Source organism: Procambarus clarkii, chromosome 10, assembly GCF_040958095.1.
Source record: "Procambarus clarkii isolate CNS0578487 chromosome 10, FALCON_Pclarkii_2.0, whole genome shotgun sequence".
In the NCBI taxonomy this organism is placed as follows: Eukaryota; Metazoa; Arthropoda; class Malacostraca; order Decapoda; family Cambaridae; genus Procambarus; species Procambarus clarkii.
In genome coordinates, this window is record NC_091159.1 from 25,583,637 (window position 1) to 25,607,733 (window position 24,097).

The following is a 24,097-nucleotide window of genomic DNA, read 5'->3' on the forward strand; positions in this document are numbered from 1 at the left end:
AACACGACACCAAAATTACGTATGTGGCGACCCCTCAGGGCGAGGGCCCCCCACTCAGTTGCTCATTTGACTACGCTACGGACACACACGCACATTGCCACCGCCAATTTGACCCTTCCCCAAGATGTTTACGCTTTTCTTGAAGTGCAGTGTTGTTTGGGAACGTGTGATCTGCGGCGTTAATAACTAGCAGTTTTTCTCTAGTTTCTCCTCAAATATTAAATGAAAACGTGTGTGAAGGTGAAGGAAGAAAGCGTAGGGTCTGACCGGTACAGCATGCGTCCACACTGGTAAGTCACCGTCCGTTATGGAGTGGAGGGGAATTTGGTCGTACGTCGGGAACCTCATCCCAGGAGCAGTGAGGAAGCGTCGGATCGTCGAGGAGGAGGAGTTCGTCGATGTCTCCGAGGGAGAAGACACTGCTGGGAGGAGATCTGTCTCTGGCGCCGACGAGGAATTTCTCTCAGGGGAAGAACTGTGGATTGAAGAAGAACCTTTAACTGAAATAGGACGGTGGCCTAAGGAATCACCGGCAACTGAAGATGAACTTGGAACTGAGGAACAGTTAGAAGAAAGGGAAGAACTAGAAGACGAAGAGGAAGTGGGAACTGGTGAAGAACTAGGAACTGAGGAAGAACTCGGAGAGCAGGAAGAATTAGGAAGTCAGGAAGAACCTACTGACGTAGGGGGGTTGAAGGGCTCTGTCCCACTGGGCACAGTTACCCAGACTAAAGATCACATCATAACCCGGGAACGTCCTGACCAACACCACCACGATCTCCAAAACGTCGAGGAAGAAGAAGAAGATGAAGAAGGTGCACATAGAGATCAAGATAAATTTGAAGGGGAGGAGGAGGAGGAGGAGGAGGAGGAAGAGAACTTGGTAGATAAAGGAGAGGAGGAGGACGAGGAAAGGGGGAACATAATTGATGAGGAAGAAGAGAAGGATGAGGATGGCGACGGGATCCCCAGGTCCTCAAGTTCAAGCGATTACGAGGACTCTTATGAGGTGGATACTGAGATGGACACAAACACAGTGAGTGAGACGAGCGAAGAGTCGAGAAGAGGCGAGACTGGAACAAGAGCAGGTGCCAGAGTGTGGGGGTCGACGGGGCACGACGCTGGGAGAGCTGGGAGAGCCGGGAGAGAGCCAGGTGAGAGCCCAGATGGGGCAGAAGAGGCAAGGATGAACGGCGGAGTGTGCGAAAAGGCGGAATGGGACGAAGTAGCCACTCGGAACGAGGAAACAGGTGACGTATATAGTGGAGAAGGAAGGACACGCGCCACATTCTGTGCGAGTGAAGGAGCAGTCACTGCAGACGGCGGTGAACGAGCAGTCACTGCAGACGGCGGTGAACGAGCAGTCACTGCAGACGGCGGTGAACGAGCAGTCACTGCAGACGGCGGTGAACGAGCAGTCACTGCAGACGGCGGTGCGGGAACAGTCACTGCAGACGGCGGTGAAAGAACAGTCACTGCAGACGGCGGTGAAGGAGCAGTCACTGCAGACGGCGGTGAAGGAGCAGTCACTGCAGACGGCGGTGAAGGAGCAGTCACTGCAGACGGCGGTGCGGGAACAGTCACTGCAGACGGCGGTGAAGGAACAGTCACTGCAGACGGCGGTGAAGGAACAGTCACTGCAGACGGTGGTAAAGGAACAGTCACTGCAGACGGCGGTGAAAGACCAGTCACTGCAGACGGCGGTGAAGGACCAGTCACTGCAGACGGCGGTGAAGGAACAGTCACTGCAGACGGTGGTAAAGGAACAGTCACTGCAGACGGCGGTGAAGGACCAGTCACTGCAGACGGCGGTGAAGAAACAGTCACTGCAGACGGCGGTGAAGGAACAGTCACTGCAGACAGCGGTGAAGAAACAGTCACTGTAGACGGCGGTGAAGGAACAGTCACGGCAGTCGGCGGTGAAGGAACAGTCACTGCAGACAGCGATGAAGGAACAGTCACTGCAGACGGCGGTGAAGGAACAGTCACTGCAGACGGCGGTGAAGGAACAGTCACTGCAGACGGCGGTGAAGGACCAGTCACTGCAGTCGACGGTGAAGGAACAGTCACTGCAGACGGCGGTGAAGGAACAGTCACTGCAGACGGCGGTGAAGGAACAGTCACTGTAGACGGTGGTAAAGGAACAGTCACTGCAGACGGCGGTGAAGGACCAGTCACTGCAGTCGACGGTGAAGGAACAGTCACTGCAGACGGCGGTGAAGGAACAGTCACTGCAGACGGCGGTGAAGGAACAGTCACTGCAGACGGCGGTGAAGGAACAGTCACTACAGACGGCGGTGAAGGAACAGTCACTGCAGATGGCGGTGAAGGAACAGTCACAGTAGACGGCGGTGAAGGAACAGTCACTGCAGACGGCGGGGAAGGAACAGTTACTGTAGATGGCAGTGAAGGAACAGACACTGCAGATGGCAGTAAAGGAACAGTCACTGCAGACGGCGGTGAAGAAACAGTCACTGCAGACGGCGGTGAAGGAACAGTCACTGCAGACAGCAGTGAAGAAACAGTCACTGTAGACGGCGGTGAAGGAACAGTCACGGCAGTCGGCGGTGAAGGAACAGTCACTGCAGACGGCGGTGAAGGAACAGTCACTGCAGACGGCGGTGAAGGAACAGTCACTGCAGACGGCGGTGAAGGAACAGTCACTGCAGACGGCGGTGAAGGAACAGTCACTACAGACGGCGGTGAAGGAACAGTCACTGCAGACGGCGGTGAAGGAACAGTCACTGTAGACGGCGGTGAAGGAACAGTCACTGCAGACGGCGGGGAAGGAACAGTTACTGTAGATGGCAGTGAAGGAACAGACACTGCAGATGGCAGTGAAGGAACAGTCACTGCAGACGGGGGTGCAGGAACAGTCACTGCAGTCGGCGGTGAAGGAACGGTCACTGCAGACGGCGGTGAAAGAACTGTCATTGCAGACAGCAGTGAAGGAGCAGACACAGCAGACGACAGTGAAGGAACGGACACTGTAGATATCAGTGAAGGAACAGACACTGCAGATGGCAGTGAAGGAACAGTCACTGCAGACGGCGGTGAAGGAACAGTCACTGCAGACGGCGGTGAAGGAACAGTCACTGCAGGCGGCGGTGAAGGAACAGACACTGCAGACAGCGATGAAGGAACAGTCACTGCAGTCGCCGGTGAAGGAACAGTCACTGCAGACGGCGGAGAAGGAACAGACACTGCAGACGGTGGTCAAGGAATATTCACTGCAGACGGCGGTGAAGGGACAGTCACTGCAGACGGCGGTGAAGGAACAGTCACTGCAGACGGCGGTGAAGGAACAGTCATTGTAGACGGCAGTGAAGGAACGGTTACTGCAGACGGCGGTGAAGGAACAGTCACTGCAGACGACAGTGAAGGGACAGACACTGCAGATGGCAGTGAAGGAACAGACACTGCAGATGGCAGTGAAGGAACAGACACTGCAGACGGCGGTGAAAGAATAGTCACTGCAGACGGCGGTGAAGGAACAGTCACTGTAGACGGCGGAGAAGGAACAGTCACTGCAGACGGCGGTGAAGGAACAGTCACTGCAGACGGCGGTGAAGGAATAGTCACTGCAGACGGCGGAGAAGGAATAGTCACTGCAGACGACAGTGAAGGAACAGTCACTGCAGACGGCGGTGAAGGAACAGTCACTGCAGACGGCGGTGAAGGAACAGTCACTGTAGACGGCGGAGAAGGAACACTCACTGCAGACGGCGGTGAAGGAACAGTCACTGCAGACGGCGGTGAAGGAACAGTCACTGTAGACGGCGGTGAAGGAACAGTCACTGCAGACGGCGGGGAAGGAACAGTTACTGTAGATGGTGGTGAAGGAATAGTCACTGCAGACGGCAGTGAAGAAACAGTCACTGCAAACGGCGGTGAAAGAACGGTCACTGCAAACGGCGGTGAAGAAACAGTCACTGCAGACGACAGTGAAGGGACAAACACTGCAGATGACAGTGAAGGAACAGACACTGCAGATGGCAGTGAAGGAACAGACACTGCAGACGGCGGTGAAAGAATAGGCACTGCAGACGGCATTGAAGAAACAGTCACTGCAAACGGTGGTGAAGGAATAATCACTGCAGACGGCGGTGAAGAAACAGTCACTGCAGACGGCGGTGAAGAAACAGTCACTGCAGACGGCGGTGAAAGAATAGTCACTGCAGACGGCATTGAAGAAACAATCACTGCAGACGGCGGGGAAAGAACAGTCACTGCAGACGGCGGTGAAGAAATAGTCACTGCAGATGGCTGTGAAGGAGCAGTCACTGTAGATGGTGGTGAAGCAATAGTCACTGCAGACGGCAGTGAAGGAACAGTCACTGTAGACGGCGGTGAAGGAACAGTCACTGCAGATGGCGGTGAAGAAACAGTCACTGTAGACGGCAGTGAAGGAACGGTCACTGCAGACGGCGGTGAAGGAACAGTCACTGTAGACGGCGGTGAAGGAATAGTCACTGTAGACGGCAGTGAAGGAACGGTCACTGCAGAAGGCGGTGAAAGAATAGTGTCTGCAAACGGCGGTGAAGGAATGGTCACTGCAGACGGCGGTGAAGGAACGGTCACTGTAGACGGCAGTGAAGAAACAGTCACTGCAGACGGCGGTGAAAGAATAGTCACTGCAGACGGCATTGAAGAAACAATCACTGCAGACGGCGGGGAAAGAACAGTCACTGCAGACGGCGGTGAAGAAATAGTCACTGCAGATGGCTGTGAAGGAGCAGTCACTGTAGATGGTGGTGAAGCAATAGTCACTGCAGACGGCAGTGAAGGAACAGTCACTGTAGACGGCGGTGAAGGAACAGTCACTGCAGATGGCGGTGAAGAAACAGTCACTGTAGACGGCAGTGAAGGAACGGTCACTGCAGACGGCGGTGAAGGAACAGTCACTGTAGACGGCGGTGAAGGAATAGTCACTGTAGACGGCAGTGAAGGAACGGTCACTGCAGAAGGCGGTGAAAGAACGGTCACTGTAGACGGCAGTGAAGGAACGGTCACTGCAGACGGCGGTGAAATAACGGTCTCTGCAGACGGCAGTGAAGGAACGGACACTGCAGACGGCGGTGAAAGAACGGTTTCTGCAGACGGCGGTGAAGGAACGGTCACTGCAGACGGCGGTGAAGGAACGGTCACTGCAGACGGCGTTGAAGGATCAGTCATTGTAGACGGCAGTGAAGGAACAGTCACTGCAGACGCAAGTGAAGGGACAGACACTGCAGACGCCAGTGAAGGGACAGACACTGCAGATGGCAGTGAAGGAACAGACACTGCAGATGGCAGTGAAGGAACAGACACTGCAGATGGCACTGAAGAAATAGACACTGCAGACGGCGGTGAAGGGACAGACACTGCAGATGGCAGTGAAGGGACAGACACTGCAGATGGCAGTGAAGGGACAGACACTGCAGATGACAGTGAAGTAACAGACACTGCAGATGGCATTGAAGGAACAGTCACTGCAGACGGCGATGAGGGAATAGTCACTGCAGACTGTGGTGAAGGAACAGTCACTGCAGACGGCGGTGAAGGCATAGTCACTGCAGACGGCGGTGAAGGAATAGTCACTGCAGACGACTGTGAAGGAACAGTCACTGCAGACGGCAGTGAAGGAATAGTCACTGCAGACGGCGGTGAAGGAACAGTCACTGCAGTTGGCGGTGAAAGAATAGTCACTGCAGACTTCTCTGAAGGAATAGTCGCTGCAGACGGCGATGAAGGAATAGTCACTGCAGACGGCGGAGAAGGAATACTCACTGCAGACGGCGGTGAAAGAATAGTCACCACAGATGGCAGTGAAGGAACAGTCACTGCAGACGGCGGTGAAGGACCAGTTACTGCAGACGGCGGTGAAGGAACAGTCACTGCAGACGGCGGTGAAGGAACAGTCACTGCAGACGGCGGTGAAGGAACTGTCACTGCAGACGGCGGTGAAGGAACAGTCACTGCAGACGGCGGTGAAGGAACAGTCATTGCAGTCGGTGGTGAAGGAACAGTCACTGCAGACGGCGGTGAAGGAACAGTCATTGCAGTCGGCGGTGAAGGAATAGTCACTGCAGACGGCGGTGAAGGAACAGTCACTGCAGACGGCGGTGAAAAAGAGATCGGCGGTTTAGGGGAAGAAATAGATGGAAGTGGAAAAGGAAAAGAGTTTACAGACCATGGAAGAGAAGGAACAGGTGACGGAGATGGAACAGATGTTAGTAATGAGCCAAGCGTTACAGATGATAGTGATAGAACAGACGTTACAGATGGAGACGGAACAGAGGGTGGAAATGGAACAGATGATGGAGATGGAACAGGCGTTACTGATGGTGAAAATGGAACAGATGTTTCAGATGATGACGAAGGAACAGATGGTGGAGATGGAACAGACATTTCAGATGATAGAGAAGGAACAGATGGTAGAGATGTAATAGACATTACAGATGAACGAGAAGGAACAGATGGTGGAAATGGAACAGATGACGGAGGAGCAGGTGATGGAAAGGAAATAGATGTAACAGATGGTGAAGAAGGAACAGTAGTTTCAGATGGTAGAAATAGAAAGGATGGGGGAAAAGGAACAAGTGGTGTAGATGGAACAGATGATGGAGAAGTAACAATCGTTACAGGTGATGAAGAAGGAACAGATGGTGGAAAATTAGCAATTGGTGTAGATGGAACAGATAATGGAGAAGGAACAGGTGGTGAAGATGGAACAGATGGCGAAGATGGAACAGATGATGGAGAAGGAGCAGAAGTTACAGATGGTGGAGGAACGGTTGCCATCAACAGTGAAGACCAAGAATCAGTCACCATCAACAGTGAAGACCAAGAATCAGTCACCGTCAACAGTGAAGACCAAGAATCAGTCACCATCAACAGTGAAGACCAAGAATCAGTCACCATCAACAGTGAAGACCAAGAATCAGTCACCATCAACAGTGAAGACCAAGAATCAGTCACCATCAACAGTGAAGACCAAGAATCAGTCACCATCAACAGTGAAGACCAAGAATCAGTCATCAACAGTAATGACCAAGAATCACTCACCATCAACAGTAAAGACCAAGAATCAGTCGCCATCAACGGTGGCGGCCAAGAAACGGTCACAGTCAACGGCGAAGACCGAGAATCAGTCGTCACAAACAGCAGTGAAGGAACGTACGCTACTGACAGTGAAATAACAGACGTTACTGAGTTCGGAGCAGAAGGAGCGGGTATACTGGAAGAGGGTGGTGGAGGAGCCGATGATGTAGATAAACGAGGTATAGAGGTTTCTGGCCTGGAGGAGGAAGGAACAGCAAGCGCCGATGGTGGAGACGAAGTAGAAGAGGTAGACGAAGAGGTAGAAGTAGTAGACGAAGCACGTGATGTAGGTGGGAGAGGCAAGGATGTCACAGGTGGTGGCGGTGAAGAACCAGGCATTACGAATGGTGGAGGTGATGGAATGGATATTAGAGATGGTGAAGGAGAACGAATCGATTCTTTAGCCTCTGCCAGAGAAAGAAAACAAACTATTCCTTTAGACACTGCAGGAAGAAATGGCACAGATGGCAAGGATAAAGCCGACAAGAAAGGTGAACCGGATATCATGGGAGGCGGAGACGCACTAATGGCTGAAGGAGAGTTCGCAACCACAGGAACTTTGGGAGGTAAAAGTGAGGGTGACGCAGAGAGAGAGACGTCTTCCACGTTAGACGCAGGTGACTTAACGATGGAGACAGAGGAACTGTTGGGGGTCGACGCACTCGAGAACATAGATTCTGAAGAGTGCAAAAGAGCACAAACATTCTCTGACGATGGGAATGCGAGTGATAAAAAAGAAGATAAGAAAGAGCAGAATTACGAATGCGTTTTGAAAATTTGGGAAAATGATGAAAATAAGGAAGTGAGTGAGGAATGTGAGGATGGAGAGCGAGAGTTGGGCAAGGTACCTGCTGACACTGACCGCCAAGTGAGGAAGAAGGAACTCCACCCACAAGATGAACCGAAAAAAGAACGCCGTATGTCATCAGACAAAGACACGAATAGCGACGATGTTAGCACTTTGTGTGGTGTGGCTGAGGGTGAGACGGCAGGACTCCAGGAGGCCACACAGCCCAAGAAACAAACAGAGGTCGAGGAGGAGGCCACACAGCCCAAGAAACAAACAGAGGTCGAGGAGGAGGCCACACAGCCCAAGAAACAAGCAGGAGTCGAGGAGGAGGCCACACAGCCCAAGAAACAAGCAGGAGTCGAGGAGGAGGCCACACAGCCCAAGAAACAAACAGAGGTCGAGGAGGAGGCCACACAGCCCAAGAAACAAACAGGAGTCGAGGAGGAGGCCACACAGCACAAGAAACAAACAGGGGTCGAGGAGGAGGCCACACAGCCCAAGAAACAAACAGGGGTCGAGGAGGAGGCCACACAGCCCAAGAAACAAACAGGGGTCGAGGAGGAGGCCACAGAGCCCAAGAAACAAACAGGGGTCGAGGAGGAGGCCACACAGCCCAAGAAACAAACAGGGATTGCACAGTTCTCTGATATAGCCAAGCAGATCCTGAAGGAAGTTCAAGACAGTCGGTCAAGGAAAATGAAGTGCTTAAGGGATTTGCGGAGCTTAAAGCCCAGAACCAAAAGCTTTATAATAAAAAAATATAATGATAAAAGCAATCCAGTGGAAAGGGACAAGTTCAGTTATTACAGTGGTCGTCTTGAAACACATGATAAAAGGACAGTGTGTTGTGAACAGTCATCTAAATCTGTGCTGGATGTTACCCAAGCTAAGTCACATAATTTTCAGTCACGTATATTGAAAAAAGAAACTTCTACGCATACATCGAAATCAGAGAATTCTACACATCCATCTAGTACTGAACTCGAGGATGGGAAAACTTTATATTCTTCTCCCAGGGTTACTGAACCTCTTAGAGATACTGTAGGCATTAAAACGCCTCTGGAGAGTCATGACAACACAGCTAGATCACGCCACAGGTCTGGGGAGGCGTCTCAAGAAAAAGATGCGACATCTCTCCTCAAATCTAGTATGATTCCTATCAAACTATTTTCCCCAAGTACTGATGGAAATTCCACCACTCAGACGTCAGAGGAAGACTCTAGTATCAGTAAAACAAAGGAGAGTAGGAGGAGCGTGACCATGACCAAGAAAAGTGTGGACGACACGTCCGGCATACGACCAGCTGCTCACACTTCTAACTTTGTCAAAGACGCTAGAACCACACATGTAAAGTCCTTCGCCGAGGACGCCGCTGGTAATGGTTCTATCAGCCCATCTATGACAGTAGTCGCCAGAGAGGCTCAGAAACCTGACTCGGGTAATCCTAAAAGGTTGGCGGAGGGTGGGAGGGCGCTGCTAACTGAAGCAGCTCTGAAGCAGCTCCAGTCTTCTCCAGAGACGGGTTGCGTCAAGGTGGGTGACGACCGCGCTGCTGCCACACCCGCCTCGACCACCACACCCGCTACAGCCCCCACACCCGCCACAGCCCCCACACCCGCCTCGACCACCACACCCGCTACAGCCCCCACACCCGCCACAGCCCCCACACCCGCCTCGACCACCACACCCGCTACAGCCCCCACACCCGCCACAGCCCCCACACCCGCCTCGACCACCACACCCGCTACAGCCCCCACACCCGCCTCGACCACCACATCCGCCTCGATCACCACACCCGCTACAGCCCCCACACCCGCCTCGTCCACCACACCCGCCACAGCCCCCACACCAGCCTCGTCCACCACATCCGCCTCGTCCACCACACCCACCTCGTCCACCACACCCGCCTCGTCCACCACACCCGCCACAGCCCCCACATCCGCCTCGACCACCACACCCTCCTCGACTACCACACCCGCTACAGCCCCCACACCCGCTTCGACCACCGCACCCACAAAAGCCCCCACACCCCCCACACCCGCCACAGCTCCCACACCTGTCGACGAGGAAAGTAAACAAGTTTGTGAACTATTACCACAAGATACAGATGAAAAACTTTACACTTTGAAGAAAGTAGTTGATGGAAATGACAATATCCATGAAAGCGAGAACGTGATACATGTTGATACAAAGACTCTTACTGTGGGGGAATGTGTAATACATGGACACGTGACGGAGCCACTGAAAGATACTTACAGTGCAACCAGAGAGAATTATCCAGCCAAGCATCAGACGACAGTTAGTCCAGCACATAGCATAACTGACGGTGATTTACCATCACATACTCTGGATATTGTGCATGACGTCATACATACAGATGATAGCGCCACCAGAGGTACGTCCACTCGGCATTACCATGAACCAGAAGCTGCTGTGCAAGACGGTGTTGTGTCCTCACCCGAGACTCAAGATAGCGGTCAGGTGTCCTCTCCAGAGACGCAAGATAACAGTGTGGTATCCTCTTCTGAGATACTAGATAATATTGAAGCTGAAAATATTGAGAACAAACCCTTCAGTTGGGACAATGGCGATAATAAACTAGAGGAAGTAAATAAGGAGGAACCTCTAGTTGTTGCGATGCAACGATACAGTCGTGGCGAAGTTAAGGTGAGTGTATCGACGTCTTCGTCAGAAAATGGTGACTTAGAGAATCTTGAGGGTCCATGGACAACGCCACAGCTGGCTCGGGTCGTGCAAGAAATGGTAGTCTCCAGGAAGTTCAACATGACTACAGCACAGGTGAAGAAGCGCCAAAACACCATCACTCGGCTCGATGTCCCTCAGAAGGACCGCATTCTCATCTTCGACAGCTCAAAACTGTCCAAGGCCAGACCTGAGAGGAGCGAGAGTGTTCCACCATTGGGGACGCCCAGGCACAGGCAAGAAAGGAGGGCGAGTCAAACACAGGAGGAGGCGTTGAAGGGGGTAACTAGAGGCACGACAATGAGTAGTCGAAAAAGCAATCGAAATGGAGACCCAGCTGAACAGTTAATTGTTTCAAGAATAAGAAAGGAGATAGGTAGTCAAGAAGAAGGTTTGGAGGTGTCAGTGAACAGCCCAGTGCAAAACGAGGAGGAGAGTGCTTCCCCTGACATTGATGTACACTGTGGAATTAAAGATGACCCCCGACCTCACCAGAAATACAGCTCCAAAACTAAAAGCAAGAAAACCTGGGGATTGAGAGGAAAGCACTTAAAGATGACCAGTGACCCCAGAAAGCACGAAGTCAACAAAACAAAAGGCACAAACGACAGAAAACTTTTGTCATCTCCTAAAATTGAGCGTTTGTGCCGTTCACCACAACTCCACAAAGGAAGATCCAGCAATAGCCTCACCAGGGACATATCTCCTAGACAGTCTCCAGTACGAAATCGACGACAGAAATCTACAAGGCCGGGCTCTCAGTCTGAGTCTCCAAAACTTGACTCCCCTCGGTCTCTCTCCCCAAAAATAGGGTCCATAAGAGGATCACCAACGTCAGAGTGGTCCCCCAAACCGTATTCAGCAAGGTATCCTAGAGTCTGCTCTGCTAGAATTACTAAGCCAGTTGTGATCCAGGGTCGGAGGTCTCCCAGACTCTCACCTGTTCCAAAACAATACCAGACGAGAAACTCAGACGAACAAACAAGTGAAGAACACCTCCCCTACACTGTTGCAGTTGCAAAATCATATTTTGAGAACAAGCAAGAAGGAAACAAGGCGTTGCCAAGAGCTTCAGAGTATGTGGCTGGGAAATCTTTAGACTCAAGGATTAAAGAATCGGAGAAAGAGAGCACCATAGAAAGAATTTCTGGAAGTAAAATAAGAATTTTTGTGAATGGAGAAACATTTGTAGCTGAAAACCAAATGAGTTCTGAAGCAGCCAGCACCCTGGCTGAGGACCCGCCCCTCCGTAGTGGTCTCAGATCAGATGCACAAGAGTCGAGGGTAGACTTCTTAGACATAGATAAATTCAGGACCCCTAAAGCTGAGATTGATCTGTTTAATAATGCTAAAATGAATCAAATCCCAAGAAACGAGGAACTTGAAAAAAATATGATTGGAAGTAATGAAGCAACTAAGTCAAAAGAGGCCAAGTCTTCCAAGCCAGTTCGCCGACAGTCGTCTGATTGTCGTCAGCGGCTCGATGTCTTCCTGGAAAACAAAGTTGCGCAGGACCAGCGTCAGCAGCGCAATGTTTACATCGCTTCAAAAACAAGCGGCAAGCTTGACTCTGAGATCATTCAGTTCTTTGAATCTCAGCAGCAGAAACCTCGAGAGATTTCAAGGAATGAGAAGGTGATCCCAGAGCACTTCAGAGGTGTTCGCAAGGTTGAGTATAGGAAGACGTCACAAAGTACTGAGAAGACAGCAAGCAGCAACATTTATCCGGAGGACGACGGCCCTTCAGATATAAAGGCAAATGTTAGTGTTTCTGGGGAGCTGAATACCGATGCCAGTATACTAAATATAAACCCCATAAGAGAGACGAGAGACGAAGCTTCAGTTGGAGAAGCAGAAAGTGTACATGAAGAATTGAAAAGTTCAGCATCAAATTCTGAAATTGGCTTTGAAATTAATGAGTATGTAGTTGCCGGAGAAAGGAGTAGAGCACCAAGTGACAAAACCAAAATGAAAATAATATGCGAGGAAAAGAAAGAAGATAATGAAAGTGTTGTGACACCAGAGACAAGTGACAGTACTGGAGGCCAGCTTGTGACGAAAGGAGATACAGGGGAGGTGGTGACTTCGGTAAAGCCAGACGAAGTGGTGACGGTGGCAGAGGCAGCAGAAGAGGTGGTGACGACGGCAGGGGCAGCACAAGGGGCGTTGATGGCGGCACGGACAGCGGAAGAGGTGGTGACGGATATTGAGCCAGAAAAGGAGGTCGTGACGACAAACGGGACAACTGAAGAGGTAGTGACAACTGTACAGCTACCAGAGGAGGTAGTAGCGATGACGCAGACAGTAGAGGATGTGGTGGCGGAAGCAAGGACAAAAAGGGAAGGTGCGACGGCAGAGACAAGAGGGGAGTTGGTGACAGGTGCAGGAGAGGAGGTAGTAACACCAGCAAGAGCAGCAAAGGCGGTGGTGACGGCGACAGGAGAAGAGGTGGTATTGGCGACAACCACGGTAGCATCCTCGTCCAGTAGCCAGAGGGAGCAGAGTGGCGACACTAGCACTTCGGCCGCTGGAGTGACACTGGACAAAAATAACCAGAAGTTCGCATCTGCTATGGATACCTCGATGGAACGGGAGGACAGGTATGTGGCAGCCCGGCGTCACGCAAGCCGCCACTTGAGCCACGAGCGCTTGAGGAAAAGAAAAGAGAAAGAGTGGGAGGAGAGTGGGAATATTCTCAAGAATTTAGAAGACGCCACTAGTAGTTCAGCAAATAGTAGGGACGAGTTGATCGCCAAATTCAGGCAAGACGATGGCATGATGATAGAGAAGATCAGGACACTGAGGGATATAGGGCAGAAGGACCCAGAGGTGACAGCCATACTTGATGAACAAGAGACGGACAAGATCAGCGGTAGTCTCAAAACCTCACTAGAGTTCGCTAGAGACAGGGGACGAGATTGGGATATGAACGAACTCCAAATTAGCGAAAAGACCGAAGTCTCGCAAGGTCCCGCGGTCACAAGAGGTGCAGCAACGGGTGACGAATTAATATCTATCCAAAATGTGTTTCCGAACACGGAAGAAAAATGGAGAAATGCTGCTGTAGAGGGTGAGAGGAGAGAGGAAGGTAAGGCGGGCCACATTGTGGGAGAGTGCGACGGGAGAGAGGAAGAGGAGGCTGCTGGGAGCCGACGAGGGACACGGGTGCAAGATGATCCTGCAGGTGAGGCCGTCATCACCTACCCGAGGAGCCGGGGAAGGTCGCGTCCTCATGCTGCTACTGCAACGCCCCTCACTGATCACGACCCTGTAACTACCACTGGTCGCGACCTCGTAGCCGCCACTGAGCACACCTCCGTTACCAGGACCACTAGCCACCCCTCACCATGCACCACCACAGACCATGGGGCCACACCCTCCACCACAGACCATGGGGCCACACCATCCACCACAGACCATGGGGCCACACCCTCCACCACAGACCATGGGGCCACACCCTCCACCACAGACCATGGGGCCACACCATCCACCACAGACCACGAAACCACACCATCCACCACAGACCATGGGGCCACACCCTCCACCACAGACCATGGGGCCACACCTTCCACCACAGACCATGGGGCCACACCCTCCACCACAGACCATGGGGCCACACCATCCACCAAAGACCACGAAACCACAACATCCACCACAGACCATGGGGCCACACCCTCCACCACAGACCATGGGGCCACACCCTCCACCACAGACCACGAAGCCACACCATCCACCACAGACCATGGGGCCACACCCTCCACCACAGACCATGGGGCCACACCCTCCACCACAGACCATGGGGCCACACCCTCCACCACAGACCATGGGGCCACACTCTCCACCACAGACCATGGGGCCACACCCTCCACCACAGACCATGGGGCCACACCCTCCACCACAGACCATGGGGCCACACCCTCCACCACAGACCATGGGGCCACACCCTCCACCACAGACCATGGGGCCACACCATCCACCACAGACCACGAAACCACACCATCCACCACAGACCATGGGGCCACACCATCCACCACAGACCACGAAGCCACACCATCCACCACAGATCACGGAGCCACACCCTCCACCACAGACCACGAAGCCACACCATCCACCACAGACCACGGAGCTACACCATCCACCACAGATCACGGAGCCACACCATCCACCACAGACCACGGGGCCACACCATCCACCACAGACCACGGGGCCACACCATCCACCACAGACCACGAAGCCACACCATCCACCACAGACCATGGGGCCACACCATCCACCACAGACCATGGGGCCACACCATCCACTACAGACCATGGGACCACACCATCCACCACAGACCATGGGGCCACACCATCCACCACAGACCACGAAGCCACACCATCCACCACAGACCACGAAGCCACACCATCCACCACAGACCATGGGGCCACACCATCCACCACAGACCACGAAGCCACACCATCCACCACAGATCACGGAGCCACACCCTCCACCACAGACCACGAAGCCACACCATTCACCACAGACTATGGGACCACACCATCCACCACAGACCATTGGGCCACACCCTCCACCACAGACCACGAAGCCACACCATCCACCACAGACCATGGAACCACACCATCCACCACAGACCATGGGGCCACACCATCCACCACAGACCACGAAGCCACACCATCCACCACAGACCACGAAACCACACCATCCACCACAGACCATGGGGCCACACCATCCACCACAGACCACGAAGCCACACCATCCACCACAGACCATGGGGCCACACCATCCACCACAGATCACGAAACCACACCATCCACCACAGACCATGGGGCCACACCATTCACCACAGACCATGGAGCCACACCCTCCACCACAGACCACGAAACCACACAATCCACCAATGCAAAAATCAATAAACTAATCATCACAGATTTTGACGGACTAAGTCCTGATGGGAAAACATTGGTTAAGACATTCACAAAACTTGTTACTGACTTAAATGAAAATAATCGTTTAGAGGGAAACCAAACGGTGGATTATTCCAGCAAAACATATTCTACCGTAAACATTCCCGAGAAGAAACAGCACACAAAATCCAGCCAGGATTCTCCAACCCTCCATTTACTGGTGGCGAACAACGGCGACTGTGTAGAGAGCGGTGTGATACACGAAAGAACGTCGCCTTCTGACTCGACCTCGATGCATGGTGACATCCTCAACGTCACCCAGAGTGAAGCGGAAATATTTGAAGATAACGTTAGTAACCAAGAAACTCTATCTCTGAAGAATTTTGAGAAAGATTTGCAAGATGGAGCGGTGGAGGAGGTGAGCTGGAGCGGCGGGGTCTCTGACGAGAGCGCGCTCCCCCAGACGCCTGAGGCCGCACTCATGGCCCAGATGCTTTCACTTGATGGTAAACCCGCTGGTGATGATGCTGAGTTAGATAATGTTTTTGATGATTCCAATACAGACGCATTGCATGATGTGGGTTCTAAAAAGATCACAAAATGCGATGAAACCGATCTTACAACAACAACTCGTAGACTATTGACAGGTCACAGACGGCTTACCAAAACGATTTCAGAAGGAAACTTTACCTTAAATGAGGACTCTGACTTCGGCTCGTATAAGCTTGCAAAAATTCCTCGCCCTCCTTCATTTAAGAGAAGTCGGACAGAGAGTGATTTTCGCCAAGAGAAATTAGTAGGAGCCACAAATGACGCAACTAATGCGTCGACAGTGAGTGAAATCTTCGCTCGTGGTGTATCTGGGAGAATTAAGACAAAAAGCCGGAGTGTGGAGAACATCCGCCTCTCTAGCCTGACCTGTGTGGAGATCCCCAACCTCGTCGACACCCCAACCTCCCCGAACACCACCACCTCCGCCTGTCGCATTGTTGGGGTTCTCAAGAAGAAGGATTCTAGGGAGAACGTCTTAGGTCTGCTGTCACCGTCCAAGGCAGAGGACTTGGACGGCGACAGCAGTCGTCCGATGCATGATGGTGAAGCGGACGCTCTGGACATTAAAATATCAGAAAATAAATCTGTAGATATTTCTGAAACAGAGATAACTGTGATTCCAAACTACCAAACGTCTGTTGTAAAGCCTTCTCAATTGGTTTCGTCAGAGGAAATATTCGAAGAAAAGACTGAAGCAAAAATTATGCAGTGCAGCCAGACTTGGGAAACTTGTGATAAAGAAATTATTAAACTTCCTGATGCTACAAAAGCTAGATTATCTGTTGCTGGAATACCAACAGAAACACACATATATGAAAATGTACCCGAAGTTACATTTTGCCGAGGTGGGGCAACGGAAGCTCCTGTACAGCATTTACCAGGAAGTGAGGAAGAGATATCTACCCCGGCTGAGGTCAGAAAACTTGTCCCCAAGGTGATACACATATACGAGAACCTCCAAGCTGCTACATCAGTCCCTGCCGGCGTCACAGCAACACAGTTTGTGGATACTGAGCACAACCACCGAGAAAGCATATCCAGAGAAATTGTACCAAAAAAAACTGTCCCTCGTAAAGGATCTCATATGGATGTAAAGAGCCAATCACCGTCGCCTATGATGGCTAGGTTATCGGCCAGTCAGCCCCTGATTGGGGCTTACTCGCCCAAGCGATCGGCATATGAACGAGCTTCCTTAAGGAGAAAACTTCAACCAGAATCCGAGAGCAGAGCTGAAAAGCAAAGATCAAATTACATGAAGCAAAAGGCAATCAGAGTTGGAATTTTAAAAAAACAGAAATCTGACATTACAGGAGTTCGGCTTCAAAAACTTCACTACTTTGATAACGAGCTTCCAGGAGAAAGACAAAGGTCCTACTCAATAAGTAGCATAGAACCGAGAAAATCCTCCAAAACTCGGACTTACGAGGATGAGGATAACAGAGATTCAGATCAACAAATACCACTGAGGAGCGACTACGCTGAACCAAGTACTCAGATGGAGGCGAGCAGCTTGGATAGGCGTTGTCAGGGCTCCGTGAGCGCCAGCAGTAGCAGGAGCAGTGCTATTGACAGGATCCTACAAAGTTGTGCCCCTTGTATTTCCAGCACCACAAGTTCTACACTGGATTTGTCCGTTAGGTCACCGGCCTACACCAACGGTTCTAACGCTGACACTGACCCCTCTAGGGACGGGGATCCCGACGATGTGGGATCCGGTGATAGAGCATTTCGTAGAGGCCATATGGGATCCTCAGGAAGACAGCGCACAAGGAATAATAAACTTCCCTACAAAACCTCGTACTCATCCTCAGACGTGACATCCGTAGTAAGTTCTGAAGCCACCTTTGTTGCGAACGATAACACGCCTTTGGTCAGTCAAGTAGCTTTAGAAAACACAAAACCTCATGCTGTTAAATTCTGCCATAAAAAAAGTGCAAGCGCAGTAGGAACGACAGGTTACGAAGTAGAAGCCCTTCGAGATCCAGTGCCAACCCAAAGCAGTTACAGTTTGGTGTTAAACCCGGCAATGGATGGTACAACTGTAGCAACGTTTTCTGATACCTGTTATACTGGAGATGAGGTGACCACCACTAGCGAACACGAGACGGTGGAAAATAGCTTCTTGAGTTTTGAGGAAGAGAGTTCGACACCGGAGCAAGAAGGAAGAGCCACCGATGACACAGACTTCTACAGTGAACTCTTGGACACCATCTTAAGTGTGGTCGATGCGCAAGAGCCTTCTTTTTCTACAGAAACTGATGTTCCTTGTCCAGAGTCTGAGGGCAGTGTTGCTTCCCGGGTACTATCGCATCAGAAAACTGCAGAATCCGGTGAACAGCCAGTTGAAACCACGAAAGACGACAAACAATTATCTCCATCTAAGGAAGACAGGGAGCACCCCAAAGACAATAGTGATTCAGAATCAACCGCAAGTGTCAATTCAGAATTGGCTGATGTGCGTCGTCGCATCACTGAAAGATTCCCACCTATGCCCCGGGCAGACCCCCAGGCTAGCCAGGAGTCAGTTCTGGTCTCACCTAGTGCTCTGTGCCCCATGCCCACCTGCACCGCCTGTTGTGATCAGAATCTTTGCATCTCACAGCCCCTCGTGTTTACTTTTGATTTTCCGGTTGCCTCGCCGTCCGCCGGTGAACCTGCTCGTGCCGCCAGTCTACCATATGTGGACTACCAGTGCGAGGAAGCTTCCCGCGACAACATCAGCAGGTCGATTAGCCTCCCTCATGACCCGGAGGTATATCATAGTACACAGGTTGTCTTTCGCACCGAGCACGACGACGAAGAGTATTGGAGCGCCGGAGAGGATGCTGGCCGGGGCTCTCCAAAGGTCTCTAGTGCCCGTACTCAGCCCCAGAGCTCAACACGCCCAGATCTCTCGTCCCAGGACTCATCACCCCAGGATTCCTCACCTCAAGATCTTTCGCCCCAGGACCACACGTCGCAGGACGATCCTCAGACAGATTCTGGGTTGGAGGGGTGCAGAGGTAAGCCGGTAGAACGGTAGAATGGTGTGTAAGATAACGAGTGTTTACTCGTGTAACTTTTATCATCTTCTGTTACTTGTTTTGTCATGTCAGATACATCAACGTCACTGTCATATAGAACACAGGACGAGCTACGCCGGTGTCATCATGCCATAGGAGACAGGGTTTGCCAGTCTTGGCAAACACAACACAAGACTACAGCAACACAACACAAGACTACAGCAACACAACACAACACAGGATTACAACAACACAACACAAGATTACAACAACACAACACAACACAAGATTACAACAACACAACACAACACAACACAAGATTACAACAACACAACACAACACAACACAACACAAGATAACAACAACACAACACAACACAAGATTACAACAACACAACACAACACAAGATAACAACAGCACAACACAACACAAGATTACAACAACACAACACAACACAACACAACACAAGATAACAACAACACAACACAACACAAGATTACAACAACACAACACAACACAACACAAGATAACAACAGCACAACACAACACAACACAAGATAACAACAACACAACACAACACAACACAACACAAGATAACAACAGCACAACACAACACAAGATTACAACAACACAACACAACACAACACAACACAACACAACACAAGATTACAACAACACAACACAACACAACACAACACAACACAACACAACACAACACAAGATAACAACAACACAACACAACACAAGATTACAACAACACAACACAACACAAGATAACAACAACACAACACAACACAAGATAACAACAGCACAACACAACACAACACAACACAACACAAGATTACAACAACACAACACAACACAACACAACACAACACAACACAACACAAGATAACAACAACACAACACAACACAACACAACACAACACAACACAAGATTACAACAACACAACACAACACAACACAACACAAGATTACAACAACACAACACAACACAACACAACACAACACAACACAACACAACACAAGATTACAACAACACAACACAACACAAGATTACAACAACACAACACAACACAACACAACACAACACAACACAACACAACACAAGATTACAACAACACAACACAACACAAGATTACAACAACACAACACAACACAACACAACACAAGATTACAACAACACAACACAACACAAGATTACAACAACACAACACAACACAACACAACACAACACAAGATTACAACAACACAACACAACACAACACAACACAACACAACACAACACAACACAAGATAACAACAACACAACACAACACAAGATTACAACAACACAACACAACACAACACAACACAAGATTACAACAACACAACACAACACAACACAACACAAGATAACAACAACACAACACAAGATTACAACAACACAACACAACACAAGATTACAACAACACAACACAACACAACACAAGATAACAACAACACAACACAACACAAGATTACAACAACACAACACAACACAAGATAACAACAACACAACACAACACAACACAACACAACACAAGATTACAACAACACAACACAAGATTACAACAACACAACACAACACAACACAAGATTACAACAACACAACACAACACAAGATTACAACAACACAACACAAGATTACAACAACACAACACAACACAAGATTACAACAACACAACACAACACAAGATTACAACAACACAACACAACACAAGATAACAACAACACAACACAACACAAGATTACAACAGCACAACACAACACAACACAAGATTACAACAACACAACACAACACAAGATAACAACAACACAACACAACACAAGATAACAACAGCACAACACAACACAACACAAGATTACAACAACACAACACAACACAAGATTACAACAACACAACACAACACAACACAACACAACACAAGATTACAACAACACAACACAACACAACACAACACAAGATTACAACAACACAACACAACACAACACAACACAAGATTACAACAACACAACACAACACAACACAACACAAGATAACAACAACACAACACAACACAAGATTACAACAACACAACACAACACAACACAAGATAACAACAGCACAACACAACACAAGATTACAACAACACAACACAACACAACACAACACAACACAACACAAGATTACAACAACACAACACAACACAAGATTACAACAACACAACACAACACAACACAAGATAACAACAGCACAACACAACACAAGATTACAACAACACAACACAACACAAGATAACAACAGCACAACACAACACAAGATTACAACAACACAACACAACACAAGACTGCAGCAACACAAGAGGAACACAGTGTTGGGTCAGGTAGGCGTCCGGAACGACATTATACTTGAGCTTCCAGCAGCAGTAACTGAAGTCCTTACTTCCTGGGGGTTACCTGACCACCTCCCCCACCCCCAACACCATCCCCCACCCTCACACCTTCCCCCACCCCTGCACCCTTCCCCACCCCTACACCCTCCCCCACCCCCACACCTTCCCCCACCCCTACACCCTTCCCCACCCCTACACCCTCCCCAACCCCCACACCTTCCCCCACCCCCACACCCTCCCCCAACCCCACACCCTCCCCCAACCCCACACCCTCCCCCCCCACCATTTAACCCGCCTTTACACCCTCCCACACACACACACACACACACACTCTGAAGAGAACTGTAAGGTGCTGCAAGAAGACCTTGACAAACTTCAAGAGTGGGGCAGATAAATGGCTGCTGGAATTCAGTCCAAATATATGTAAAGTAATGAAAACGGATAAGCGAGATGGGAGACCTGTATTTAGCTATACCATAAAGGGGGAAGACAATTACAAGAGACAAATGAAATCTAATATAACCTAAAACTTAACCCAAGTGGCATTATCCATCACAGTGTTAAAGATATTTACAAATGCTTACATGCCAAAATGGTATAGTAGACCTAAGGCGAGTTTTGAACACCGTAATATAGGAAGTACAACAGAACATGCTGTTTACATTGTTCCCGAGAGATTAATAATACTTTTAATGTTCATTTTTTGGTGGAGATGTGTGTATGCTTGTGGTGGTGTTGTGGCATGTCTTGTTCATATTGTGGAAGGTTGGTGGAGATGTGTGTATCCTTGTGGTGGTGTTGTGGTATGTCTTGTTCATACTGTGGAAGGTTGGTGGAGATGTGTGTATGCTTGTGGTGGTGTTGTGGCATGTTCATACTGTGGAAGGTTGGTAGTTATGAGGAGAAAGTACCCAGCCAGTACGAGTATATATCATGTGGAAGGTCAAGGATCTGGGTTAAGACGGAATGGAGGAATGGTGCCTGACCACTTCGACCGTCGGGACGGTCGGAAGATTGGCAAATGTTTTTTAATATCGTAAAAATGCAAGACCTTACATGTGGGGCATAACAATCCACTTCTCAACTACCAAATTAACAATATTACCTTGTTGACCAGACCACACATTAGAAAGTGAAGAGACGACGACGTTTCGGTCCGTCCTGGATCATTCTCAAGTCGATTGTGACTACAGCACAAGACTACACATCTCTATCAATATTACCTTGCAGCAGATTGATAAAGAAAAGAACCTTGGCATCAGAACCCATTATTTACTGAAAGTTGCCCAGCAAGTGGGAGCTGCAGTACAAGAAGCCAACCAAGACCTAGGAATAGTCAAACGAACCTTAGACTTCAAAGGAAATCAAGTGATTATTCAATTATACAAATCTCTGATGCGCACCCATCTGGAATACTATTGATGAAGACCTCATCTTGAGAAGGACGTGTCTGCTTTGGAGACAGCACAGTGCATAACAGCAAACATCATTCCAGAACTAATTGACTTTCATACTAGGAAAGGCTGAGGGCCTCACGACCACAAACCAGAAATAACAGATCCGATCTCAAAGATTCCATTTAAATAATGAACAATTTGAAAGGTGTTGATCCAGCAACCCGTCCTCATAATAGCACGTCGCATTTCGACGTATACTTTACCTAAGGCCAAAAACTGTCGTACTAGAAAATGGTAGCGGCTCGCGAAATTGACAATGTTCCGTTTTCTGTCCGTGGGTCCTGTGGTAGGTTAGGATACGACACTTTAGTACGACAGTTTCTTGATGTTGGGAACGCTCTTGAAAACGGGCTGGATCCAGACCACTTCTTTAAAAGATCACTTGTAACGTACACAAGGTGCAACGGTGTCAAGCTCGACAAGCCACAATGCAGGACAAAAAACAGGACATGCTTTTTCACCCATAAGGTTATAAACCCATTGATATAGTTCCTGTAGATCTCCTTGTAAAGCCTCAATATAATTTTCACTACCTACTGTCCCATAAATCTATGTGCTTGGGGCACTTGTTGGCATAACTCTTTTTACGCTTGCCTAAGTGTGAGAATTAAATTTAATTCACATATGTATTGATTACTAGCCATGAGGCGCTGACAGACGGGTCTGATGGGAGAGACGTGACCTCAGACCAGCTCATGTGTCGACCACAGGAGCTCCTGGTTCTCCACCACCGTCACCTCCTACCCCGCCGCCTTCATCAGTTACGTGTAGCTCTTATCTGGTGATGGTTAGAGTGGAGCTGCCCCTCTCACGACGGCTCACAGATAGCACCACAAGTTAAGGAGAGGATGACAAGAACACAAGCGTGCACATTTCAAGTTAATTACGGTGTGCATCGCAAAGTTCCAAGTTACAAAGTGGAAACGAAGGTTTTATTGTGCCATAATGTTATTAACATAATATTTAAAAAAAGAATTACAAATCTTATGAGTTAAATTGAAAGCAAATGAGCACTTGGAAACATTAGGTTACCTCCGGCATCGAAAATTGTGTGGGGTAATATAAAGATTCGCTTGCGACGGGTTATAGACTTACGGGTTATTCATGCCCGTGCCACCTCTTGGGTGGCTTAATCTTTATCAATCAATCACTCAGGTTATAGATACACAATGGCTGTGGTTGTTCCCAGGAAATTGTTGACTTTATTATCCAA

The 24,097-nt window shown here is 49.6% G+C and overlaps 1 protein-coding gene across 1 annotated transcript in view; it reads left to right on the top strand.

Moving 5' to 3' along the window:
- Window positions 1–307: 307 nt before the first annotated feature.
- The window catches only part of LOC123747631 (uncharacterized), a 107,122-nt gene continuing 83,332 nt past the window's right edge, over window positions 308–24,097 (top strand). The window contains exon 1 of the mRNA XM_069322243.1: window positions 308–19,034. Within this exon, the coding sequence (XP_069178344.1) occupies window positions 308–19,034 (18,727 nt within the window). The remainder of the gene's footprint in view (window positions 19,035–24,097) is intronic.